This window comes from Ixodes scapularis, unplaced genomic scaffold (genome assembly GCF_016920785.2).
Source record: "Ixodes scapularis isolate PalLabHiFi unplaced genomic scaffold, ASM1692078v2 PGA_scaffold0__279_contigs__length_252992795, whole genome shotgun sequence".
Lineage (NCBI taxonomy): Eukaryota > Metazoa > Arthropoda > Arachnida > Ixodida > Ixodidae > Ixodes > Ixodes scapularis.
In genome coordinates this window covers 179,022,072-179,049,734 of record NW_024609835.1, presented here as the reverse complement: position 1 = coordinate 179,049,734, position 27,663 = coordinate 179,022,072, and the positions used below count along the sequence as shown (strand labels likewise).

At 48.9% G+C, this 27,663-nt stretch overlaps 1 protein-coding gene across 1 annotated transcript in view; it reads right to left on the bottom strand.

Moving 5' to 3' along the window:
• Window positions 1-1,349: 1,349 nt before the first annotated feature.
• The window catches only part of LOC121837760 (protoporphyrinogen oxidase-like), a 31,114-nt gene continuing 4,800 nt past the window's right edge, over window positions 1,350-27,663 (bottom strand). Inside the window, exons 4-5 of the mRNA XM_042293563.1 lie at window positions 20,534-20,788; window positions 1,350-1,907 (exon numbers count right to left, since the gene is read on the bottom strand). Coding sequence (XP_042149497.1) covers window positions 1,350-1,907; window positions 20,534-20,788 — 813 coding nt within the window. The remainder of the gene's footprint in view (window positions 1,908-20,533; window positions 20,789-27,663) is intronic.

Below are 27,663 nucleotides of genomic sequence, written 5' to 3'. Positions count from 1 at the left end.
ACCCGCTCGGGATTTTATAGTAATAAATTCCAAAATTGCATAACTGCACACTACCGTAATATCCCGAGTCATCGCCCATCCCCGAGCCATCGCCCACCCCATTTTTTGGGCCAATATCGATTTCCGAAAAAACACCGAGTCATCGCCCACCCCTTCAAATACCCCAGCGCGGACTCTGCGATCCGATCCGCGAACACTCATCCTACCCGAAGGACGCGGTCGCGGACCTTACAGTTGGAGGACGTCCGTGACAAAGTAAAACGAAGGAGGGAAAGACACTTCTTTTTGTTTACGCATTTCCTCCGTGAGCGACCCCAAAGTGGTCGTGTATCCGTGCGAAAAGAAAACGATGGTGATAACAAAATAAGAGTTTGTTAACGTAACCCGCGGAGTGTTAGGTCAAAGTCTGTCTCCGCCGAAGTAAGGTCACCGCGAACCCGCTCCTTCTTCCCGCCCGTGGCGACCGCGGTTGTGCAATATTTTAGGCAAAGCCAAAGCGTAAATAAAGCTTTGCTGGAACGTCCTACACAGACGTTTGCAGAGCGTCCCAACCGTGCATTGATAGCCCGCCGTGCACGGACGCACGTATGTACGCACCAAACAAGTTGCGCAAGAGCTTGCGCCCGACTTGGCCCGACGCCAAAGTATTTGCCAACGCGACCGCCGGCTTTCCCGCTTTCCCAGCATTGCTCTTGGTCGCTTCTTTGGTCCTCTCGCTCGCTCGCTCGTTGCGCCTGGTCGGTTTTTCTATTTTCTTGTACACTTTTCTTTCTTTTTTTTTTACTAACTAGGAGAACATAATGGTGACATTCTTTCACGGAACAAACGTTCGCGCTATATGCAGATCGGCGGTGTTTCTAGCGTGTATGCAAGCAACGGACTTCGCTATAGTAAAATATTCTTTCGTGAGTATTTTTTCTATAAAACAATGAAACTAAATCGAGTTTTGAGTTTGATGTATCTCTTGTGCATCAGCGCTAGATACGCAGAGAAAAATAGGCGTTTTTTTCCGCTTTTTTTCAAGTGTTTGTGCTCACCCACCGAGACATGGCCCACCCCATTTTTTTAACGAATTTCAGGCGGTAGGGGGGTGGGCGATGACTCGGGATATTACGGTACTTTAAATACTTCGCTACAAATAAAGTATCTTTCCCAGGATAAGTGAGTGCCCCGTAAATTACATAAATGTCACCAAAGCCCACGGTTAAGAGGTTCAGCTTAGAAGAAACAGCCACTATTTCTTCCGGCAGTAAGGCTCGTGTCTGAGTCGGCGTCTACAGCCCAGAGAGCCCAGCGAAGGAAATTCCCGGGAAAGTTCCCACTATCTCGAAGGGCGCAGCTCACGAGAATCACGGGCATTGTACACACTGCAAAATGTGGCACCATCTGCCTGCGCGCCTCACCATGAGGTGGCCGTTGGGATCCCTTTGCAGCGCGACGTGATGCTCGTTCACGTAGATGTGCGTGCGGGGATCCTCTTCCAGCCTGAGAGAGAGGGTGTCGCAGAGCTGCTGTAGGCCATTCCTCAAGTTCCACATGGCCCACCCAGAAGACAAAGAGTGAAGGCTCGCCGGTGCGCTCGTCGCGCCAGCGTTCGTTGCGTCCGCTGCACTCGCCACCCCTGCCGTGATGCCTGCGGCGTGCACGTGCGAGTCTGTTGCATTTGCCGAGGTGCTTGTCGCATTCTCCGCCATCGTCGTGCGTGTCGTTTTTCCGGCAGGGGTTGAAGCAGCTTGCGCAAGCCGGGCTGCCGTGGCGGCTTGCACCTGTCGCAGCTGGCCCCGCACGACCGAGCCGTGTTCCCTGGCCGCCTTGAAGACGTTGGGAAGCAGGGCACGCAGGCTCACTTCGTGGGAGGAGCCGCCGCAGATGCCCCGAACCATAGGATCCATGATATAGTCTGCGATCTGCATCGATTGGCACAAGATTGGCACAACGGTACTTATTGTCACGAATTCATCGGCAACGTTAGAGCGACGCCGTTATTTATGTTCATGCACTTACTTGACGCGTTCCAGAAATGCCAGATTTGCATGAAGACGAAATACAACCCCGAATGTGACACAAGCTCATGTGGTCAGGGTATTAGAGTTGGAAAATAATAATATGATTACGACAGACTTTCCCAGCATAAAATTTCCACGCTTGACGATAGGTGGGCAGAAAAACGGGCAGGGTCGCCGGTGCCAACCCCAACATCCAAGCACAGAATCTGCAAGATCTTTCTGATGCTTGGGATAAACTTGGGATTTACTTAAAAGATTCTATTGCAAAACTTCCACAAGATGGCAGAGGTACTATACAAGCAAAGCTAGTTTTACTAAACAGCATTGAGGAAAACAACAAAAAAAAAAAAAACCTTACTTTCCCCACCATTACTAGTGCAAGGTAAAACAATTATTCCCAAGCTCATTTTGTGAAGCAGAATTTTTAGGAATCAGCACAATTGTGATACAACTCAGCCCTCCTTTTGAATGCCTGTTAATAGTCTTGTCATTCTAAAATTTGCTACACTGAAACCTTAGTTTGCTTGTTTAAAAACCTTGCTTTGCTATAAAACATTCAGCCTTTCCACTCTCGTGAAGAAGGAAGACCAGCAGAGCTGTACTCGATACACTGCCGCAATGCGCACGCGCCCGTTTCTTCTTGTCTGACACGCCGCCGATTGTGGCGTGTCAGACAAGAGCCAATCGCAAGACCGTGGCTTGCGATTGGCTCATGGGTGCTCATTGTCAACCGACCACCAGAATATACTCCTCCCCCAAGCAATGCATGGATGTCTTATCCATGATGTGCTCCCGATCTTTGGGCACATGGTGTGCTTGCGATCTTGATATACATTGAACTGTTAACACGAGCACAGTTTTTTTTTCATGCAATATTTTTTATGCCGTTTTTACCCTTTCCAGGAAACTTGGGATTTGTAACACGAAACAAATGCGCATGTGCGAGAGGGAGAGCGATAGGTGGATAAATTGAAGAGGAAGAATGACACTTCGAACTTCCCCCCGGGGAATCAAACCCATGATCCCAAGATTACGAGCTCAATGTTCGGCCACTACACCAAGGTGCAGACTTGTAAAGCGGTGGTTATTACATGCGATAACGTTTCTTCCGCCAACTGGTACCGCTGAACATGCAAGTAATGTGAGCGGGTAGCTTCGAGCTTTGCTCTCACTGCACGAGGGCTCGTGCGGCCGAGGCGCAATCGAACGCAAGGGGTGTGCCCTTGTGTCCGTCCTTGTGCAGAAATTTTACAGCTTACAAAAGAAGGCACACTTTCAGAAGGGGTCAGTAATAGAAGTCATACAGTTGCTGAAAGTGTTCCGGTTGCCCACAACAACTCGCAGGAGAAAGGAGTCAACTAAAGTGGACATCGCTTGACAGAAACAGGGGCCAGTAAGGCTCAGGATGTTCGAACAGAAAGGAGAGAACAGCCTTCGGCTAGATAAAGAGTGGCAAGGTATGCTCATTCCGCTACGAGGCTTGTCTCAGTTTAATCTGCAGAATATACTAACCTTCATAAAAAAAAAATGTCAAAATGCTCTCGCATTTAGGCATAGTCTGCAGCAAAGCACCACAAAACTGCAGCTCCTTTTTTCTTTTCTCTTTTAGTACCAAAGGGCTATTATAAGAACTATTTGTGCGACTCATTTGGGAAGTTAACCTAAATGGAAAAATTTAATGCCCGCCAATGCCCTTTTGAAATCAAATGCTAAAAAGAGGCGAAGTTGTGTTTGCACTACAGTAAAATCTTGTTATAACAAAATGGGATATAACAAACTAATGGATATAACAAAGCAATCATAATTCCCCTTGCTTGCTAATAGTGGGAAGAAATGGACATTGGCTTTAACAAACTAATGGTTATAACGAAATAATTACGACCGCTCCTTCAACTTTGTTATAACGAGGTTTTACTGTACTAACAGCGTTGCATAGTGTACTCAAGACAAAAAGTATGTTGCAAACTACTTAGAGAAGTTGTCATCTTCACTAGCTTTTTGTCACCTCAACAGAGTTAAGACCCATGGTGACGGCACCAGCCCCATCCCTATGAGAAGCACAAATGAGGGAGAGGAGATGAAAGCTCGGCGCTTCTTTATTTATTTATTTATTTATTATACCCTCAGGGCCGAAGCATTACAGAGGGGGTGGGCAACGGAAGTACAAAAAACGCTGAAAATGGTTAGTCCGGCACAGATCATGAATAGTAACTTGTTAAAGCTTCTTTAAAGAGGACAAAAACGCCAATGGACGCAATGGGTGAGGGAAGGCCGTTCCAATCACGAGATGTTTTTGGGATGAAAGATTTGAAAAAAGAATTTGAAATGGAAGTGGGTATACCAACTTTGCAGCAGAGATCGAGGCGAGAGGATACGTAGATGGGAGCACTGATTAGTTGTTCTTTCAAGAGTGAATTGGCATAGTAAATTTTATGGAATAAACAGAGACGGGAGATAGTGCGACGAGTGGAAAGAGGGGGCAGTGAGAGACTAGCTTTCATGGATGTGACGCTTGATGTACGATGGTAGTTTGATAATATAAAACGTGCTGACCGGTTTTGGATGGCTTCAAGCGCTGATATGAGGCTTTCTGTACCGGGATCCCAGACCGAGCATGCATATTCAAGTTTTGGTCGCACCAGTGTTTTATAAAGTAGTAATTTTAATGATGATGGAGCTAGAGAAAAGTTAAGTCTTAAATATCCAAGCATGCGGTTACTGTTATTAACGATATATTCGGTGTGAGTTTTCCATGATAGGTCAGAAGAGATATGAACACCTAGATATTTGTAAGTTGATACGTTTTCAAGGATGTTATTTGATAGGAAGTAGTTAGGACAGAGTGCTGCTTTGCGAGAAATCCTCATTGTCTTACACTTCATAGTGTTTAGTTTCATGTGCCAAGCATCACACCAGGAAGAAATTGCATTTAAATCAGATTGAATTATGTGTACGTCAGAGTCATTAGTAATTTCACGGTAAACAACGCAATCATCCGCAAATACGCTTATGGAGGAGGAAATGCTAGTAGGTAGGTCATTTATATATACTAAGAATAAGAGGGGGCCTAGGACAGAACCCTGTGGTACACCGGACTTAACAAGGGACGATGACGAGTTTTTGTTATTGACAGTTACAAATTGCGATCTGTTAGTGAGGAAACACTCTAACCAAGATAAGATATATGGATCAATACTGAGTAGGCTAAGCTTGTATAGTAGTAGTTTATGTGTTACCTTATCGAAAGCCTTTGCAAAGTCCAGAAAGATGCAGTCAGTCTGAGATCCACGGTCCAGAGCCGAGTGGAGGTTGTGGGTGAAAACTAAAAGCTGAGTATCGCACGAGAAAGATTTGCGGAATCCATGTTGAAAAGGGCTAAAGAAGGAGTTGCACTCCAGGAAACGCGAGAGCTGTGAAGAAATTATGTGCTCCATGATTTTGCAGGGTACGCTAGTAAGAGATATTGGCCTGTAATTGAAAGGGGAGAAACGGTCACCAGCTTTGTGAATTGGAACAACCTTCCCTACCTTCCAGTCCTCGGGTAAGACGCCATGATCAAGTGATTGTTGAAACAAAGATGACAAGATGATTGAGGAGTACATTTTGGTATTTTTTAGAAATTTCGCGTTTATCTCGTCGACACCTGATGCCGACGACAGCTTGAGGTTTTCAATAATTTTAACAATACCGGGTGGATCAAACACAATTGGTAACATGGGCAAAAAATCAGAAGATGGTAGTACGGGATGGTTGGCACCTAAGAAATCACTAAAGACACTGATGAAACTTTCGTTGAAAGTCATAGCGCAATCTTCACCAGAAATCACCTCTCCGCCTGAATTTTTAAGTTGTATTAAATGTTTGTCGGCAGGGTTGACTAAGTTCCAAAACTGTTTTGGATTGTTAGTGAGCATTGAGGGTAATTTTATGCTGAAGAAGTTATATTTAGTTTCATCGACGGCCAATTTGTATACTTCAGCTGCCGAATGGTACGCGGCCCAGCGATCGGGAGACATTGATGATTCAGCTGCTCGAAACAAGCGCTTTTTCTTATTAGACAGCCTTTTTAAAGTCGTATTATACCAAGGTGATTTCGAGTTTGATTTGACAACACGACAGGGAATGTAGTTGGTGATCAATGAAGTAATTTTATCTATGAACAGACACCAATTGCCTTCAACCGATCGTTCTGAAAAATTCTGCATATAAGAGCCCATGAATGTACATAGCTCGCGGTTTATGGATTCAAAGTCGGCTCTGGCGTAATCATGGATGTGTTTGACACAATCAGCAGGATTGTTCTTAGGACTTTTCAGGAAAAAATGCAAGGCTAAATGGTCGCTAAGACCTGGAAGATAAGAGATCGGCTCTACGAGGTCCTTAGACGTAGTTAAAATAAGATCAAGAACGTTGGATGCTGAGGACGTAATTCTCGTGGGCTCGGTTACTAATTGCGAAAGATTAAAATCTGCACAGAGATTTAGAAAATCGTTGCTTTCAGAAGAATAAGGCACGCAAATAGGAATATCTTGTGACCAGTTAATATTTGGGTAGTTAAAATCGCCAAAAATAAATAGCTGCGAGTTAGGAAACCTTGAAACAATCCCGCTAAGTGTGTCATGTAATAACTCCACAAAATTCTTAGCAAAGGTAGGTGGGCGGTAACATGCACAGACAACAATGTTTCTGTGACTTAGTTGGAAACGTACACACACAATTTCTAAGCTAGATGCTAAGTTAATATGGGATGACTCAATGTAATCAGCAACTGCAACCAGCACGCCTCCGCCCGTCCGCGAATCCCTATCATGCCGATAAACTTTGTACTGCTTATCACAAAAAAAAAGTTCATCGTTACGTATTTTGCTAGAGAGCCATGTCTCGGTCAACACAATGATGTCGGCAGAAGCAGAATCAAGAGCGGAGCACAATTCATCGCGTTTCTTTATTACGCTTCGGATATTTGTAAAGAAAACAGAAACATTTTCCACCGTCGAATCTTTGACTGGAAGAGTGCACGATTGTTATGACGTTGCTGATTGCACGTGTTGCGGTTGGAGTGACTCGGCACCTCTATCAGTAGCACTGGTAGCACTAGAAATTTCATAAACTTCGTCACTCGTACTGCAGTAGGCGTAACACTTCTTGTTTAGGTGAAGCCTGTTGTACCTTATCTTAAATATACTATTGGGACTCTGAGATTTTGCGAAGTCAAACAACTTCTTGCGCGCATAACGTGTGGCTGGTGCGAAGTCTTCATTGACTGAGACGTTCCATGTTTTAAGTTTAGCTTTTGCTGAAAGGATGCTCTCTTTAGTTTTGGTTGACACAAGTTTTACCATTACTGGTCGACACTTGTTTCGAGAAAACGTACCAAGCCGGTGCGCACGAGTGATTCCCCCTTCAGAAATGCTCAGCTCAGGGACGTTAGAAAGCAGCGAGTGTACTTTTTGCTCAGATTGGGCCCAGGTCTCTGAGGGCGGGTCATCTATACCATGAAAGATTAGATTGTCTCGCCGAGACCGATCTTCGAGGTCGTCAAGTCTAGCACGCAAGAATGCATTTTCTTTTTTAACTTCTTCTAGAACCTGATGTGTAGTGCGTACTTCACAATCCAGTCTATCAAGAACATTAGTCTTAGTTTCCACATTCTGGAGCCGGTTAGAGATGTCAGTGATTTTGTCTTCCAACTGCTGTTGATTTGTTTTGATTTCATTTACAACCATTAGTAGTTTAGACTGACCATCTTGAAGCAGTTTGCACATGTCGTCAAGCTGTTTGTTACGCGTTTCAGGACCGGGGTTTACCTCAACGTCACCGCATAATCGATATTACTAACCTGCGTACAGAAGAAGCGAAAAACGTTAGCCGTCCGCATCGTATGGCTGTTCCCATGCCCAGTGAAAGCATAGGCGATCGGCCGGTCCCTCTTATCGTGTGGCGCCGCTGATGTCGCTGATGATGAGGCTGGCCTCTCGAACGTTTTTGGCAGGATGGTGGGCGTGTCCGGTGGGAGACGAAGTGGCGTGTTCTTGTTGATGACTGGCAGTTTACCCGCCGCTGTGACAGGTTTTGCGAGTAGAACTGTAGAACTTGAATCCACTGTTGGTAGGAAGCATGTGCTGAACATCAACTGCGTACAGAAGAAGCGAAAAACGTTAGCCGTCCGCATCGTATGGCTGTTCCCATGCCCAGTGAAAGCATAGGCGATCGGCCGGTCCCTCTTATCGTGTGGCGCCGCTGATGTCGCTGATGATGAGGCTGGCCTCTCGAACGTTTTTGGCAGGATGGTGGGCGTGTCCGGTGGGAGACGAAGTGGCGTGTTCTTGTTGATGACTGACAGTTTACCCGCCGCTGTGACAGGTTTTGCGAGTAGAACTGTAGAACTTGAATCCACTGTTGGTAGGAAGCATGTGCTGAACATCAACTGCGTACAGAAGAAGCGAAAAACGTTAGCCGTCCGCATCGTATGGCTGTTCCCATGCGCGGAGCATGCGGTGACATCAGGGTGCCCAGCTCCGATTGTAAGGATAGTGGGTCGATGCAAAGCCTTCTAGTATGGAGTAACTAAGTGATGGAGCCAGAGCATTCCCTTTCTTTTCCTTTCGCCGCAAACTCCTCATTGGTAGAGAAGGGGTCACATGCACCAGATGAGCCCAAAGCACTTGCAGGCAAGCGGCCTTGCAGAATGCCGAGTCTATATTTCGCTCTGCGTACGCAAAATGTAGATCTTACACAGACGTCTGGAGGACAAGAAGCTTCTTGAACCTTTTAACATTGTGTGTACAAGCAGGATACTGTGTAATTAATTGAATGGTTGTAGTGCCAGTGATGTTTTAGACCCTCAACACAGCGAGCAGATGCCTTCCGAGCTACCAGGGCCAAGAAAGGAGACACACAGCACATGTACAAAGCATATTGTCGCGTCAGTTGCGTCTCCTACCAGAGCAAAGGTCGCTTCCCGCAAATAGAACCTTTCCGAAATTCGGTCTGGCCACTTTGATCACCATCTGAGGACTGGCATATGTGTCATACTAATGGCAGCCTTTTGGTTACTGATGATGAAAGAAGTTGATGATGTTCTGAGGCAGATGATGTGAGGCTTCACATTCGAGACGTCAGTACAATGCGACGCAGGAAATGAATACAAGCACTGCATAGGTGTTTGCTTCTAATTAAGGTCCAGTCAGTCTGTTGACGGCATATAATCGGCTTTACAGCCCCTTGATGTCTAAGTTTTATCAGGGCTTCAATGTGATAAGGTACCTCATCCTTACTGGTGGTATATTTGTCACCATCGAAACTGAAAGATCCAGAAAGAATTGTAAGGTAAAAACACACATTCTAGACTATTGCAGACTACCAAAAGTGATGGTGCCCGGCAAAATACTACAGACTGCAGGTCAGTTACTGCCATTCGTACAGCAAAAGATAAACTGCTATTTGAGCCACCAGATAGCACTGAATTTTTGGAAGGGGCCACACTTGGAGGTAAAATTTGAGACTGTTACAATACTCTGCTCAAAAAGTGAGGCATCTGCGGTTACTCTATTTGTATCTATCCACTGTTATTTCCCCAACAAAGTGAGAGCAAGATTGTCATCTGCTCCTCATGCAGGGGGAGCAGCGGTGTCAGGATATGTGTCACATTCGTCCTGAACGACGCGCGAATTCAGTGGAGGCAAGACGATATTGTGAGAAGAGGCATATACATGTATTCACAAGAGAAGAGAAAGTTTAAAGGAATATAACAGCTTATGGCCACAAAATTAAAGGCTAGAAGAGCTAATCAGACCTGTCAGTCAAGTCCCCCCAAAACCAGTCTATGTCCAGCTGCCACTCGCCTTGGCTAGGTCCCCGAGCTTTAGCGAGATGTCACTCCTTCTGGGTGCTTGACTGAAGATGCCTCAAAGGTCCGTAGTCTTCCCGAATGTAGTCAGCGTCACAGGCCACGGGTAGCCTTGCATCGTAACTGTAGGGGAGACCAAGAGATGGCGCCAGGAGCGCATCGTGATCTAGATAAGCGCGTGCGCCGCGAGACGCGGGGTACTTTACGCCACTTGATGCTAGGGTAATAAACGTTGTGGGTCTGCTTTGTTTACCCTCGTCTGCTTCGTCTGCCCGGCTGGCGCGTCGCGCCCAGAGCACACAAGCTCTGAACATGGTGTCAGAAGTGGGATACACCTGCTCGTAGTCAGCGCTACCGCCATGCCGGACGAAGAAAAGAGCGTCCACCTCGGGGCCACGGGGCTTCAACCGCCGTCGCCGTTCGTCTTCACGAGCCCAGGCGAATGGACAACGTGGATTCAAACCTACGAGGACTACGCCTTCGCCACCGGTCTACGTTCTGCAAGCGACGAAACGCAAGTAAGAACGTTGCTTTATTGCATGGGTCCGCAAGCTCGTACCGTACTAGCTTCGCTTGGCGTGCCAACACCGGAGACGCAACCGTTTGCCGCCGTCAAGGAGAGGCTGACTCAACACTTCGTTCATCCGGCGAACGAAATTTACGAAAGCCGAAGATTTCACCGCAGGACTCAGCAGCCTGGGGAAACAGTCGACGCGTTTTTCACAGAGCTTCGAACCCTAATCAGACGCTGCAACTATAACAGCCCCGAGATAGAAGACCGCCTAGTGCGTGACAAGTTCGTAGTCGGCTTATTGGACGAGAAGCTATCGGACCAGCTGTGCCGTTCCACACGGCTCACCGCTGACGAAGCACTTTTACAAGCCCGCCAGCACGAAGATGCTGAGAGGGAGCGCGCTTCTCGTTCGGCGCAAGCTGCAGCGGCCTTGAACGTCGACGCGACGAAGAAAAAGACTGCGTCATCCGCTCCGTCGTCGCGCGCACGTAACCGGCAGCAGCGTTTGGACAACGCAGTTTGTGGCAATTGTGGGCGTTCTGCGCATGACCGCAAGGATTGTCCAGCACGGAAGGCAACTTGCAATTTCTGTAAAAAGCAAGGTCATTTTGCAGAAGTTTGTCGCGCGAAGAAGCGCAAGGAGAAGTTGGGCTCCGTCGAACTCTGCTCTGTTCGTACGCAACGGGCAAGATACGTCGAAGTGAGCGTCAACGGCCACGTGACAGGGTTCAAGGTGGACTCGGGAGCAGACGTCACCGTCGTTCCGCCGTCGCTTCCAGGCGTTCCTCGCAAGCTCGACGCAGTGGAAGGAGAGCTTATCGGCCCGGGGAACCAGCCACTGCCTGTTTTGGGCACTTTCCAAGCTACTCTGGCGTGGAAGGACAAGCGCACCGTCCAACAGCTGTACGTCATGCGGGCTCAAACTACACCGCTTCTAGGGTTACCTGCGATAGAAGCTCTCGGCGTGGTCAAGTTTGTGAACACCACCTCCGCCGAGTCCGGAAAAACGGATGGACGTGTCCCGCCTTCCGACGCTCGTGTCAGCTGTGTTCCATCTTCTGACGCCCATATCTTTAAAGGACTGGGCGAACTCCAAGAAAAGTACACCATTCGTCTGAAGTCAGGGGCTCAGCCGTACTCGTTGAGCGTTCCAAGACGAATACCTCTGCCGCTGTTCGACGTCGTCAAGAGAGAACTTGATGCCATGGAAGCTCAAGGTGTCATCAGAAGGGTTGACAAGCCGACAGCATGGTGCTCCGGACTTGTCGTCGTCCCCAAGTCGTCGGGTGGGTACAGGCTGTGCGTCGACCTGACCAAGTTAAACCAAGTCATCGAGCGGGAGCGATACGTCCTGCCGACGGTTGACCAGATCCTGGGGCAGCTAGGCGACGCAAAAGTGTTTTCAAAACTCGACGCGACCTCCAGTTTCCACCAAATCAAGCTCAGCGACGCAAGCGAAGAATTAACGACGTTCATCACGCCGTTTGGTCGCTACTGCTACCGTCGTCTGCCATTTGGTCTGGCGTCTGCACCCGAATATTTTCAACGTCAAATGTCACGGGTCCTGGAGGGGTTGCCTGGCGTCGTGAATATGATCGACGATGTCCTTGTTTACGGTAGAGACCTTGAACAGCACGATCAACGCCTTGCTGAGGTACTCCGACGACTTGAGCAAGCCGGGGTCAAGCTCAACGACCAGAAGTGTGAATTCCGGGTTCCCTCGGTCAAGTTCCTCGGAGTCGTCGTCGATGGAGATGGTATCTCGCCGGATCCCGACAAGCTTCGAGCCATTCGGGAGCTACCTCCACCAACGGACGTTGCAGGCGTTCGCCGTCTACTAGGGATGATGAACCACATTGGACGCTTCCTGCCGCACCTTTCGGACGTAACTGCCCCCATCCGTTCACTTCTCAACAAGTCAAGCGCATGGTCCTGGGGCGCAAGCCAAGATGACGCGTTCAAGCGGTTGAAGTCTATGCTGAGCTCGGAAACCTGCATGGCAAAGTACCATCCACGCTATCCTACGATACTTTCCGCAGATGCAAGCTCATTTGGCCTGGGAGCGGTACTGCTGCAAGATCAGCCGTCCGGAGCTCGTCGTGCTGTGGCCTTCGCTTCAAGGTCCTTGACTCCGACAGAAGCACGCTACAGTCAGACAGAAAAGGAAGCTCTCGCCGTGACCTGGGCTGTTCTTCGGTTCGACCAGTATCTGCGTGGGCTTAGTTTTACCGTGGAATCAGATCACCTGCCTCTCGTCGCCCTGCTGGGGAAAAAGGAGCTGGAGTTGCTGCCACCGCGAATTCAGCGAATGCGCATAAAGCTGATGCGCTACCAATTCGACGTTCGGCACGTACCAGGGAGACTTCTTGCCACGGCGGACACGCTGTCACGTGCCCCTTGCGATGTCCGGTCTTCTTCTACAGTATTCTCCGTCGAAATTTTCGCTAGCGAGATATTTAAAGGTCTTCCACCTCCCCCCGCTAACAGGCTGGAAGAGGTTCGTCGTCGACAAGCTGAAGATGGAGAATGTTCTCTCGTCGTCCGCTACTGCCAAGAGGGATGGCCAGACAAGAGGAAGCTGCCTCCCAACTTGGTGCCGTATTGGAAAGAGAGAGGAAGGTTGACAGTCTCGGAGGACCTTCTTCTGCTGGACTGCCGCCTCGTTATTCCTGCTGCTCTGCGTAGCAACGTCCTGGCCCTTCTGCACGACGGCCATCAAGGACTTCGCCGCTGTAAGGAGAGAGCCAGAGAAAGCGTCTGGTGGCCTAACTGCAACAGCCACATCGAACATTTGGTCACCAGCTGTGACAAGTGTGCGGAAACAAGGGTTGTACACTCGGAGCCCTTGATGTCAACGCCTACACCAGATCGGCCGTGGCAACGCCTAGCCATTGACTTGTTTCAGCTGAAAGGCCGTGATTATGTTCTCATGGTGGACTATTACTCTCGGTTTCCGGAAGTCGTCTCCTTGAGCTCTACGTCAGCCTCAGCGGTTATCGCGGCTATCAAGAGCTGCTTTTCCCGACATGGGATACCGGACGTTGTACGGACAGACAATGGTCCGCAGTTTGCTTCACAGGAATTCGCAAACTTTGCTCTGTCATACGGTTTCCAGCATGAGACCAGTAGCCCTCGGTACCCGCAGAGTAATGGCGCAGTAGAGCGCATGGTGCGCACGGTGAAGGATCTTTTGTACAAGTCCGAAGACCCATACCTAGCGCTTCTCACCTACCGGGACACTCCGGGCGTCGCGGGAGTCTCTCCTGCCATGTTGTTGATGGGTCGGCGGTTACAGACGCGTCTTCCTGCTCTGCCGCAGCGACTCGCACCAGTTCAGCCAAGCCACGAGAGGTTCCGGGCTCAAGACTCCAGGAATAAGGTCAGGCAGGCGAGAGACTTCAATCGCCGGCACAACGCTCGCTCTCTTAATCCTCTCAAGCCAGGTGACAGCGTCTGGGTCACGGATGCCAGCTGTCAAGCACGCGTCCTGAGCCCTGCCCAACGACCATGGTCGTACGTCGTAGAGACTCCCAAGGGAATCCTACAGCGAAACCGCCGGCACCTGGTGCCCTTCTCGCCGACCGTTACTGCGAGGGAGTCTGTCGAGCTTCCTGCTGCCGAAGAGCCTCCAGGACAACCACCCGAAGAAGGTCAGCCTGGGGAGTTGCCCACTGCGGGCTGCTCTTCACCCTCTCTGGATCGTGCATCTTCCCCGCAAGGTTTTACAAGATCACGCTATGGACGTGCCATCAAGCCACCAAGACGGTTGGACTTGTAAACATCGCTTTCTTTCGAACTGTGTAACTAGAGTGCAGTAACGAGCTCCGGGGGGAGATGTAGGGGAGACCAAGAGATGGCGCCAGGAGCGCATCGTGATCTAGATAAGCGCGTGCGCCGCGAGACGCGGGGTACTTTACGCCACTTGATGCTAGGGTAATAAACGTTGTGGGTCTGCTTCGTTTACCCTCGTCTGCTTCGTCTGCCCGGCTGGCGCGTCGCGCCCAGAGCACACAAGCTCTGAACAGTAACGTAGCCAAAAATGCACTGGAGGTCCGTAGACTTCTTGGGAGGGAGCATCACGGGCCACGGGTAGTATTGCTTCGGAGCGTAGCTGAAGATGCGCCGGAGATTTCTAGTTTGCCTAAGCAGGAGCACCACCAGCCACGGGTAGTCTTGCTTCGGAGCATAGCCGAAGATATGCCGGAGGTTTGTAGTCTTCCCGAGCAGGAGTGTCACCGGCCAAGGGTAGTCCTGCTTCAGAGCATAGCCAAAGATGCCTCGGAGGTTCGTAGCCTTCCTGGGTGGGAACGTCACCGGCCACAGGTAGTCGTGCTTCGAAGCATAGCCGAAGATGCCTAGGAGGTCGATAGTCTTCCCGGGTGGGAGCATCACAGGCCATGGGTAGTCTTCCTTTGGAGTGTAGCCAAAGATTCGCCGGAGGTCTGTCATCTTCCCGGGTGGAAGTGTCACCGGCAAAGGGAAGTCTTGCTTTGGAGCATAGCCAAAGATGCACTGGAGGTCTGAAGTCTTCCCAGAAAGGAGCGTCACCAGCTATGTGCAGTTTTTGCTTTGGAGTGTAGCCAAAGATGTGCCGGAAGTCTGAAGTCTTCCCCGGGTGGAAGTGTCACCGGCCATGGGTTGCCTTGATTCGAAGCGTCCCAGTCAAAAATTCCCATTAAATCCAGTTCGAATTGCAACTGGTTTTAACTGAAACCAATTGGTTTTAGTGAGTTCCAACTGGAAGCACACTGGCCATTGAGTCTCACCAATTGGAATTATTTTTCTAGTTGGATCCTGAATGGGTTCCAAATGGTTTCCGTTGGTTCCCATTGGCAGTGAAAAAATTGCTTGTACAAAAACCCAATTGGTACCAATAAAAAAATTCCAATTGGAACTTAATGGGAATATTCAAATGGGGTAGCCAAAGATGCCTCCCGAGGTTCATGGTCTTCCCAGGCGGGAGCGCCACCGGCCACGGGTAGTCTTGCTTCGGAGAGTAGCCAAAGATGCGCCGGAGGTTTGTGGTCTTCCCGAGCAGGAGCGCTACCGGTCACGGCTAGTTTTGCATCGGAGCACAGCCAAAGATGCGTCAGAGGTTCATAGTCTTCCCGGGCGGAAGCGTCACCAGCCACAGGTAGCCTTGCTTCAGAGCAGAGCCGAAGATGTTTCAAAGGTCCATAGTCTTCCCAGCCATGGGTAGTCTTGCTTCGGAGCATAGCCAAATATTCACCGGAGGTTCAGTCTTCCTTGGCGGGAGCTTCACCGGCCACAGGTGGTCTAGCTTCGGAGCACAGTTAAAGATGCACCGGATATCCGTAGTCTTCCCAGACGGGAGCATCACCAGCCACAGATAGTCTTGCTTCGGAATGTAGCCGAAGGTGCGCCGGATGTCCCTAGTCTTCCCGGGTGGGAGTGTCACCAACCACGGGTGGTCTTGCTTTGGAGTGTATTTAAAGATGCCTCGGAGGTCCATAGTCTTCCCGGGCAAGAGCGTCACCGGCCACGGGTAGTCTTGCTTCGGAGCGCAGCCAAAGGTGTGTTAGAGGTTCATAGTCTTTTCGGGCGGAAGTTTCACCGGCCACGGGTAGCCTTGCTTCAGAGCATAGCCGAAGATGCCTCGAAGGTCCATAGTCTTCCCAGCCATGGGTAGTCTTGCTTCGGAGCATAGCCAAAGATGCACCGGGGGTTTATAGTCTTCCCGGGCAGAAACGTCACCGGCTAAGGGTAGCCTCGCTTCAGAGCATAGCCAAAGATGCCTCGGAGGTCCATAGTCTTCCCAGCCATAGGTAGTCTTGCTTCGGAGCATAGCCAAAGATGCACCGGGGGTTTATAGTCCTCCCGGGCAGAAACGTCACCGGCCACGGGTAGTCTTGCTTCAGAGCATAGCCAAAGATGCCTCGGAAGTCCACAGTCTTCCCAGCCACAGGTAGTCTTGCTTTGGAGCGTTTGGAACGTAGCCAAAGACGCGCCGGAGGTCCGTAGTCGTCCAGGGCAGGGCCTCACCAGCCACAGGTAGTCTTGCCTCAGAACGTAGCCAAAGATGTGCCAACCCTTTCCGTTCTCTCAGCCCTTCTTTTCTTCTTTTTTTTTAACGCGAGTTTATTTCATATTTTTTCTCTTCTACTGGTGGATTTCATTTCATTTCATTTCATTTATTGTTCCCTTAAAGCGCCCGTAGGGCTTTACATAAGGGGGGGCTTTGGCAGCAAACAAAAACAAACAAAGAAAGGAAAAAACAGGATTAAAGGTTGCTAAATATCGAGAAAAGTAGCAAGTGCAGCTCTGAATCCAGATGAGTCTTGAATTGTAACAATATGTTCTGGCAGAGAGTTCCATTCTGAAAGTGATAATTGCAGTGGAGAGAATTTAAAAAGGTTGGTCCTTGGTGTTACCAGATGAACTTTCTGAGAATGGTCTGTACGAGGAGAAATGTGATGAGCCGCAGGACAGTACAATTCTCTCTTTAAAGGGGCCAGATAATACAAAGCGTGCAATGAAACTAGTCTGGTCAGTTTCCTTCTTTCCGCGAGCAGTGGAAGGCCGAGTTCTTTTTTTAGCGTAGTAATGCTAGTGTGTGTATAGTTTTTAAGAATGAACCGAGTTGCCCTGCTTTGGATCGACTCTAATTTCTGAATTAGGTAAGCCTGGTGGGGGTTCCATGTTGTAGATGCATACTCGAGCTGCGGGCGAACAAGGGCAGTGTAAGCTACGAGTTTTGTCTCCCGGTTAGCCATATGTAGTGTTCGTCTCAAAAAACCGAGGCTTTGGTTTGCCTTTACAACGATCTGATTAATATGAGCTTCCCATGATAAGTTTGACGTGAAATGAACCCCGAGATATTTGTACGTGTGGACATGTTCAATGGGTGTATTAAAAAGAGAGTAGCTAAACACTGTGGCACTTCGCTTAGTGTTGAAGTTTAAGAATTTTGTTTTTAGGATGTTGATTTGCATTTGCCATTTTTTACACCATGTTTCTAGGGTAATCAGGTCATTTTGAAGTTGAATGCAATCACTAATGCAAGATATTTTCCTATACACCACACAATCATCAGCGTACAAACGGATGGTTGAAAGAATACTATCGGGTAAATCATTCACGTACAAAAGAAAGAGCAATGGACCCAGCACGGTCCCCTGCGGCACTCCCGATTTTACTTTCTGATGGGATGAAGATTTGTAATCATAACAAACACTTTGCGAGCGATTAAAAAGAAAATTCGATATCCAGTCTATCACGAATGGCTCCACTTGGAAAGCACGTAATTTTAGAACTAGTCGATGATGCGGCACCTTATCGAATGCTTTTTGGAAGTCAATAAAAATTGCATGCGTCTCAGTTTTAAAATGCAGGTTACTGTGTATATCAGTTACAAATTCAAAAAGTTGGGATTCGCAAGAGTGAGACCGACGGAAGCCGTGCTGGTTTACAAAAAGTAGGCTGTTGGCTGACAGGTGATCCATGATATTTGAAAATAAAACATGTTCCATTAATTTACTCGGAACACTCGTCAGAGAGATGGGTCGATAGTTCGTGAATTCATTCTTTTGACCATTTTTAAAGACCGGGGTGACTTTTGCCCTTTTCCAATCAGCAGGTATTTGGCCACTAGTTAGGGATTGCTCAAAGATAGAACAGAGGATTACGGAAGATTCACATTTGCTAAGCTTAAGTAGCTTCGTCGTGATATTGTCAGGACCGGGGGCAGAATTTGTTGGGAGATGTTCTATTAGTTTCTGAATTCCGCTCACAGACATAGTGATTGGGCACATTTGTGTGGCTATGTCGTAATTAGGCGAATGCTCTGGTAAGGGGAAAATATCTTCAGAAAACATCTCGCTAAAAAAACGACTGAATTCCTCGCACACTGCACCCACATCGAGCTCGTCTCCCGCAGGATTAGTGAATCGGTGAGGCTTCGACACTTGCTTAGGGTTAACCGCTTTCCAGAACTTTTTGGGGTTAGCTGTCATAAGGTTGCGGAGGTCTTCGTTGTAAAACTTGTTCTGCGCTCGACGTATCTCTGTCTTGCATACTAATTGGAATTCGTCATACTTTGTCCACGCAGAAGGGGACAAAGACAATTTAGCTGTTTGAAATAGTCTCCGCTTTTTATTCAGTAGTCGTTTAAGGCGGTTCGAAAACCAGGGTTTCTCAATAGAAGACTGTATATTTATTTTTGGAATAAACTGATCACATAGATCAAGTAGCTTTTGTTTGAATAATCTCCAGTTTTCGTGAACTGTCCTAGAGTCAAAGCCAACCATGTAAATACTTGAAAAAGATTGCAAGCTACGACAGAAGTCATCGACGTTAGCCCTGGAGTAATCATATATAGCTTTTACCAGCGGACTGTGCTTTTGCGTAGGAAGAGCAAGTTCAACATTTAGGGAAGTGTGATCACTGAGCGGTTCCATAAAGTTTACCGAAGCTATAAAATCTGGCTCCGAAATGAAAAAAAGATCCAAGAAAGCAGAGTTACGAGTTGGCTTGTCAACCATTTGAAAGAGAAAGAAGGCGTTTATCACATCAACAAAATCCCGACTTTGCTTTGAAAGTTTATACCATGCATCAAAAGATATGACATTTGGAACAACCGGCCATTTTATTTCGGGGTAGTTAAAGTCACCGGAGAGAACTATGAGATCATTTGGATAAGAACGAGCAAGGGTCTCTAAGCAATCATAAAGTAATGGCGAGAAGTCTGACAAGTCAGGTGGCTTATAACATGCGATTACTAAAATACAAACAGTAGGCGTCCTAATCCTTACCCAAACACCTTCAAAACTTGATATTATATCACACTTTTCAACATGCAAAGTACTTCTAACAGCAATCAACACTCCCCCTCCCCGCCGCTCAATCCTATCTTTCCGGATGATAAAATACGAGTCACTTAGGATTAATTCGCTATCTGCAATATCCGGAGTTAGCCAAGTTTCACTGATGATAACAACGTCTGCAGAGCAGGAGTGGACAGCAGAATGCAGCGCTTCTTGTTTGGCATAAACGCTTCTAACATTGGCAATAAAAAAGTTTAGGGTTGATAATGGTCTTTTCTGTTGTTGGGAGGATGACTTTCTGGTTTCCTGTAGCTATGAGGGAAGCTGCATAACACGTGCGGTTTCCCGGTCAAAAATATATCGCAAATTTCCGATAATTAGTTTATCGTGGCGAAGCTTGAAGTCACGAGCTTGTGCTTTTGCAAAAGAAAGGAGCTCTTTTCGTGCTTTACGGGTCTCTTCCGAGTAATCCTCGCTCAAACGGAAATCTGTACCTTTTAGTCTGTTTGCTTGTGATAGCACGAGTTCTTTATCTTTAAAAGAATTAAATTTTACGATGATGGGTCTGGCTGTCGTGGAGTTATCTTTGAAAAACCCAATTCTGTGCGCTCGCTCGATCCAAGGGGGGAGTATCTTGACACCAAGATTTTCCTCGCAAAAGGAAACTATTTTTTCTTCAGACTGCTTCCAGGTCTCACCACGCGCATCAGGTAGGTTAAAGAAAAGCAAGTTGTTTCGTCGCGAGTGATCCTCAAGAGTGGTAAACCTTCGTGTCATTTCCGCTATCGCGGATGTGTTTGTTGCAGTGATTTTTGATACCGCAGCCACGTCTTCTTTGATTGTTTTAAGGCTCGAAATTTCGCGGTCGATGTCGTCGATTTTAGATTTGAGGGTTGCTAAAACAGAGTCAGTATGACGTTGCTTTTCTTGCATGGATTTAATTTCAGCTAGGATTTCCGTTGACAATCTGGTGTTCAGGTGTTAAACACCAAACACCGGCATCATCTGCAAGTCCTACCAACTGCAGTCTTATCTTTTCTACTGTTTACAGAAATCCACCACTTCTTTTTGATTGAGGACTTGGCCTGCAAAAAAGGAAGGAGGAAATACCTCGAAGGTATGCTATTTTTTTCAGCTAATAACTACTAGACGTGTTTCAACGAAGAAGGAACACAAGGTCAAGACGTCTGCTCAGGACTGAGGAGCAGCTGGAAGGGCGGAAGTTTCTCGCAACAATGATCAATCCCTCTCAACGCACCTTATCTCCTCCTCTCCTTCAGCTGTAAACCGAGTGCCTGAGTGCCCGCTAGAGATACTCCTTGTCCAGAAAGTGAGACAGCTTTCCAGAAAACAAAGCAGAGCATGCTCTGCCCAGACGCACCTGGCGGTTGAATCGGCGCACGGTGAAGTCGTGCACGCTCTCGTCTTGGTTTTCCCCCGGGGTGCCCGCCCAGAAAAGGTCCTTGAGGAGGGGCACCAGCAGCGGAGTTGTAAAGGGGGAACCCGGCCACAGCAGCCGGCCGAAACTGATGGGCAGCGGACCCAGCCTCCCCTTTGCCAGCACCAGCTGCTGTTTCCCCGCGGGGGAACTGGACGCTACCGGCAGGACCTGGCTGTGAAGGCCGAGCTCTTCCACCTGCAGCAAGTGGCAGTAGATAGTGACGAAGTGCATCAAGTACAATGTCACATATAAAATGGTTGGTGGTACACTGTAGAAAGATAGTTGCTTGATCCAAGTGCTGCCCGATTGTAAGTAATTTCATTTTAAAGCAATAGCTTTACAGGTGACACTTCAAGCTCCGTGGGCTGTCGTCATTGCTACGGAAAAACCTTCCCTCTCCCCTCTTGACGCAAGAAGAGAGAAGTCGGGCTTTCCCTACGGCCGCGCAGCACGGAGAGAGAAGGGAGGGGAGCCCCAGCACCCCACCAACAACTATTCGACAAAGGGAGAGTCTTCCTGTCGTCTGCTTCAAACACTTGCATTACTCACGTTACACGGGATCCCACTTTGGCAGTATCCAGTTGCTATGCGTAATGTTGGTTTTAGAGACTTCCACCGCACTTGCCCACTTACTTCACGAACCACTGGTGGCGGTCATCAGAGGCATCCAGGACGACAACCACGACGGCCATGAGAATTAACCAAGTCGCACCTCCATCCTCAGGTATGTGACGGTACCACTCCACCCGCATTGCGTGACCATGCTACAGCTATCGCTTTCGTTCCCTCGCACATTGTGGGCAAAAAATACAACTTTTTTCTCGACTCCACTGAAGTTTGAATATGAAAAAGTACCCAAACCTATGTGTTGAGTTACATATAGGTTGTGGGGATACGTCCGGCCTCCCCACCCTCAAGTCCCGTCTTCCCCGCATTTCCCCTGCCCCTTCGCCCGTTCTGCCCGCGCCCTGCCAGGGCGGAACATTCCTGCTGACCCGGATTCGTAAACGGAGGAGCGTCACCGTAATCCGCGCTCGGGAGTTGTGCGGGGACCGTGGCGGGGGCGTGCGTGTACACGTGGACGGGTCATGGTGGGCACGTGATCGGTGGGGGGCGAGGATATAAGAAGGGGAACGGAGACAAAGGAACCTCGCTCTGGCTGCCGTCTCTCTCTTGCTGCCGACTTGGGGATCAACGAGTCATGGAGGCGAGCTCGGGCACTGTTTCCCACTCTTTTTGGGGGGTCATCTTTGTCGCGGGAGTGCCGCACGGAGGCCCTGACATTATCGCCTGTCTGACTAGGAGGCGCGGATTTTGACCGCTGTTTTAAGGGATTAACCCTTTTCTCCAGCCTGTCAGGAATTTGCTTATCCCCATTACAAGAAGCACCATGAGTATTTGCTGTTCAGCGCACCGTTGGATGCTGGCAGGTTGATCCTGCTGCACAAGAGCGCTGTGTGGGTCGAAATCACCGCACTTCTCGAGGGCTGTAGCGTCGGTGGTCACCCCACCTACGCCTCCGGCCGTTCACATCTGTTGGGAAGGATGCCAGCTCACGGTTTGGGGGATGTGATGCGCCTAACCGCCTTTGCTCGCGTATCGATGTAATGGTTTGGAACGCTTGTTACCGATCGGACGTGTTAGAGGCATCACTCTGGGTGAAGAACGCTCCCATTGCGGATGGCGGTTGCACGGACTGTTTTTGGAAACTATTACCGAATTGCATTTTGTCCGGAAGGAGACTAGCGTCTCAGTTTGACCGCATGCTAGCTCCCAGTTGGCCTTGCTTGAGCTGTCAGCGTGGTTTTGAGCTTCGTTAATTGACAGCGTCTCAAGGTACGGATGCGCTCTTGAGATTCCGACCAAGATCGCTTTGAACGAGTACCTTGTGGCCAGAGGCTACACTTAGGGTCTAAGAAACCCCCTAAACGTTGCCGGGTACGTGATGTCTGGTGTGCAGACGTCGGAATGCAGAAAACCCACAGAGTTTCCGTATTCACTTATCAATGGCTGTGTGTGTGTAATGCTCCGTGGAGTCCAGTCTGACGCGATGGGCATGACCCGTGCGTTTCTGGTTGTAGAGTCGTGAGGTTGATCCCGTTTAATTGTGCACACAGTTGGTTCCGGATCCTCACACCGCCATATCGAGGGTTGAGCCTCACGGCGGAAGTTACTCTTTCATTTCGTTTTCTCAGTCTCCGGAGGAGCGGCGGCTAGCGCGCGCTATGCGCTGCCGCCGGATACAGTACGGCTCTCGGCCGTGGTTGGGTTCGTGTTGGGACGCGAGGGCGTAGAGAGCGTAATTGGTCGTGCAGAAACCTGGGTTAGAGTGAAATTATAGATTAAGGGAAGAAACGACAGCTAGGGGGGGAGAGCTGTGCTCGTGAAGTAAAGAGCTGCACGAGGGGAGTGGCGGTCTTGCGAGGATGTGACGAGTTGTTTATAGTTTTATCCTGTACAGATGCGTGGTTGACCCGGAAAAATGTATGGTTCACGCCGGCGGGTACGTGCCCGGGAAGCCTAGAAATTATGGCAGCGGCATGGCCGTCGGCGGCCTATAACTGTTGTGCGTTGGGTCAGCCCGTCGCTGTACAAACTGCAGCCTTTGCATGAATGGGTAGCGGGTGTTGGAATGCGGCGGTAAATGCGGTAGACACTTCGACGCTGCGGAAACTGTTTCTGCAGAGCAAATATAGTTTATTAGCTCGTCCATTTCCAAGACCCGCCGGTTAGATTATTTGGCATTTCGGTATCGCGCTCGTTGCGCGGAAGTTGAAAGGTGCGCGTGTGGGATACTTATATTGTTCGAACCCTGCCTGTCTTTACAGTCGCAGGAAGACTTTTCAGTTTTGCGGTGTGTTGACTTGGTTGGGGGCGAGCTTTGTGCGTAACCTACCGCATTTGTATGAGGGCACGTTGCTCGAATCGAGAACGTCGAAGAGTCGCGAGACGCGTTGACGCGTCATACTTTTATTGCTCGATCCCGGACGGCCTTGACATCAGCTGGAAGACCTTTTAGTTATGCGGTGTCGGGGTTCGGCCGGGGGAGGACTCTAACGTGCGTCGATGCGCTTATCGCGGTTGTCGAGCCCGTGCGGGGTTCGGTGCGGACCGCCGTTACAAGCTCGTCGCTCCTGTTGGGTGGTCACCTCCAAGCGGTGAAGCGGTAACGTCTGGTACATGCCCAGACATTACGGACATAGCCGTGTAAATAGGCTGTCCAATGAGATCTGCTGTTCGCACGATCCAGGTACAGTTCCCTTTGTACTGGTGTAAGTGGCCGGTACCACGGAACGACGGTTCCTCAGTAAAGTGATTACCCCTTCTGATGAAGGCGTGCTGCGTAGCTTGGCTGTAGCGTGTTTGTAGCTCGCGTGTCGCGAACGCCGAGTGCATGGGTGCCTGTCTTGGGTAATTGCTACTGTTGCTAGCGTGTTTTTTCCGAGTCGCACCTCGCGAACGGGACAAGATTTGTGGCCGTTTCTGTTTTACGGGAGATTATTGTTACTTTTTTAGGTTTTGTGCGTTCTTTGTGAGTGTGTTAGAGATTAATATTGTTGTCAGAGGTGTCCGGTTTTGACACTCTGGTAGATCGTTTTCTGTTTCAAAAGAATGCGGTTCAGTTTTATAGGAGCTAACGTTGTATAGTGGGCATATGCACGATTTGGGTATGCAGTGAGTGCTCACACTTTTTAGTTAAGGAATGGTTTTTCTCTTATGTACCTCTTGAACATGTAGTGTGACGTTTTTGATGATTGCCTGCCTGTTGGTATTGAAATGAGGAGTTTTGTTTTTATCTCGTGGCATGTCCAACGCGATCGAAAGATTTTGGTTTCGTCGCGCTGTCTGGCATAGAGTGCCGGTATTCGCTTTTGCGCGATTCGCTGTCTGGAATATTGGGGACGGAAGCGAACTTTAAGTGCCGGCGTGTTGTGTGTGCCTGTGTGCCCATCCGTGTTGTGAGCTGTGGTGCTCCGGACCAGTTCGTGGACTGTGTTCCGTCGGTCACGAGCTTCCCAGTGAATGGACATTCACCGCTGACCTGCTTGGTCTGATGCCATCATCATCATCGAGGGTGCTCGTCGTCATCGGTGACATTCAGACGAGCGAGCTCCTTGCCAAGGGTCCTGGGGACCACGCAACCTCAAGCACCCCGGAGTCCGAGCCTTGAGGGAGGGGAGGTGTGGGGATACGTCAACACCTCCTAGAAGACAAGGCCATAGCGCTCCGAGAGGTTACATCACAATGGCGGAGGAAGGAAGTTCATGGCGCAACTACGTGAGAATACGCTATCGACGTGAAAAAAATGTTCCATGACAAGCGGCGCAGAGGTGTTCGTTCATGCGCGTTTATCCGACATTAATATATGTTTTAAAGGCGCAGTCTTGTACAATTTATTATATATATAATATAAACGTAATATACAACACGCTACCAAGGTTGAGAGTACCAAATTTATATTTATGAGTACCCCCGTAACCGCGGGACTACGTGCAGTTCCGCAGCACCCCACACTTTTCGAAAGGACCGGCTGCGATGCTGCCGATGCCACATGGCTCTGATTCTGGTAAATTTACGTTGTGTGCGAGCTGCTGACTGTCTGAAAAGGAACGCTGAGACATCTCAGAAGGGAAGGAAAGCGAAAAGAAATCCAGTCATTGTCGCAGGGAGCGCACACCAGCAAGAGATGGGTCGACAACGTTAAGCCTTTCGTCGCCGCTGCTCTCGTGTGTGGTACTTTTGAGACTTGTTTCCCGTCGTATTTCTGTCATCACCGCATTCTCGGGTAGTTTTTTTTGTGTTCGCTTGATACTACGGCATTTACGTGGATTCGTGAAACAAGTCCTGCTACGGTTTGAGTGACGTGTGACAACTAGCCAACGAAGACTCTGGTCAATTAATCGATAGACCTCTCTCTCGACAGAGAGAGGCTTCTTGGAGTTTGTGTTCAAATGTGTTCGTCACGGATATTGTGGGACGTATGGATACGATCGACAGGTGAGAAATAACTTATTTACGGGCTTCTTGGTCATGTAGGACGCAAGTAAAATGCTGCAATCGTTTTTTTTAATCGCATAATAGATTGCGATTTTGTTCTTTGTCGTTATTCGTATGCAGTTGCGTCGACATTTGTAAATATGCGCGGTAATCTAGTTTTCACTGGAAGGTGAAAAACAAGTTTGCGTGATTATTGAAAGTGTGTTGTTTGTGGTTCTGTGTTTATTTATACTAAGGTTATTGTATTTCCTTTACCGCATTTATACTAGAATCTTAACTATTAAGGTAATAGTATTATTATATACAAAATAAGTTATGTTTTGTTCTAAGACAGCTTGAGCCCATAGGGACAGGTAAATTAGTAGACTAAGTAGTACGTTCAGTACCCCTGCCACACGGAAAAGTTAATATATTTTCATTCAGTCATAGAGGATTTAATCAGCTCGCGGTCTTGAGTGATTATACGAGCGCCGCAAGCGGATTTGTCGACCCCATAATGTCATTCAATCGAAATTACATTAATTTTGCCGTGTGGCCGGGGTATGATGCCAGAATTCAGTGACTTCACGCGATAACGTCGCTTACATGATCGTGAGAAACACTTGTCTTGCCTTGTCCGCGTTGACTACGTCTACCTGATTTTTAACTGTTCTGTTTTGCTGTTTCCAAATCACTGCGTGTCTCGCCATTTTGTCGAAGTATTTCTGTATAAAATATGCACTCCTACAACAATAATTGCATGACTCAATGTTTTCGACTTAAAACAATCACATTTTTTCATAGACGTCTTATACGCATACCTCGTGCCATTTCGTACCGATTATTTAGTGGTGTAATATTTTGCTTGTGTAATAAAATGTTTTCTATACCCGTTGCTATGTGCAGCTTTCATTTTAGCTAATATGACACGCGTATGTGACTAAAAACGCGCTACGACGATCGATCCACACGCGTTGCTTTCGCTTCGACGCGCGCACCCGATGGCCTTCCTCTGCGACGTCACGAGAAGAGCGCTACGGCCTTGTCTTCTAGGAGGTGTTTTATACGTCCGGCCGCCCCACCCTGGAGTCCCGTCTTCCCCGCATTTCCCCTGCCCCTTCGCCCGTTCTGCCCGCGCCCTGCCAGGGTGGAACAATCCTGCTGACCCGGATCCATGGACGGAGGAGCGTCACCGTAATCCGCGCTCGGGGGTCGTGCGGGGACCGTGGCGGGGGCGTGCGTGCACACGTGGACGGGTCGTGGTGGGCACGTAATCGGTGGGGGGCGAGGATATAAGAAGGGGAACGGAGACAAAGGAACCTCGCTCTGGCTGCCGTCTCTCTCTTGCTGCCGACTTGGGGATCAACGAGCCACGGAGGCGAGCTCGGACGGCGGTGGACGCTAGCGCGGGGAGTGCAGGCACTACGTCGAGTGGCGGACTTGACAAACGGCCCGAAAAGCGACCCTGGACGATGACGTCCCCATGATGCGGTGTGGACAACCACCGCTGGGACTTGGAGAAGCTGCTGTGGCAGCGGACTTTCCCCCGGCCTCGCTGATGACCGTCCCCCGATCCCGAAACCCCCCCAAGGCAATGAGTGAGTGAATAAACCCTTTTGCCGAGAGCAAAGTATTGCAGTGTCATATTCGTCAGGGAACAGGGTCTGTGAGAATCGGAGTTAGAAGAAGCCCGCAAGGTCTAATCTAAAAATGGTGTGGGACACACTGTAATGGGCAGTTGCTTGCTCCAAGCACTCCTTGGTTGTAAGTAATTTCATTTTTCTACTCCGCTAAAGTCTGAACAAAGTACCTGAATCGACATGTTGAGTCCCATTTAGGTGTAGACCTCCGAGTCATCGGCTAGGTTTTGCTTACTATAAGCGGGCACTCTGTGTTTTCACTCCGGCTTGTACTTTTTCTGCACTGCCGCCCACATCCCAGGTTCCTTCAATGTTTGGTACGGAACACAATGTATTCTGTACCCGGAATACAATTTCCAGGTATGGAAATTGAAAGAATTCATGCGGAAAAAGTTAGAAAGGCAGGCTATCGAGTGGTGTATCAATGTGGCCTCCCCCGAGCTGGAAAAAAAA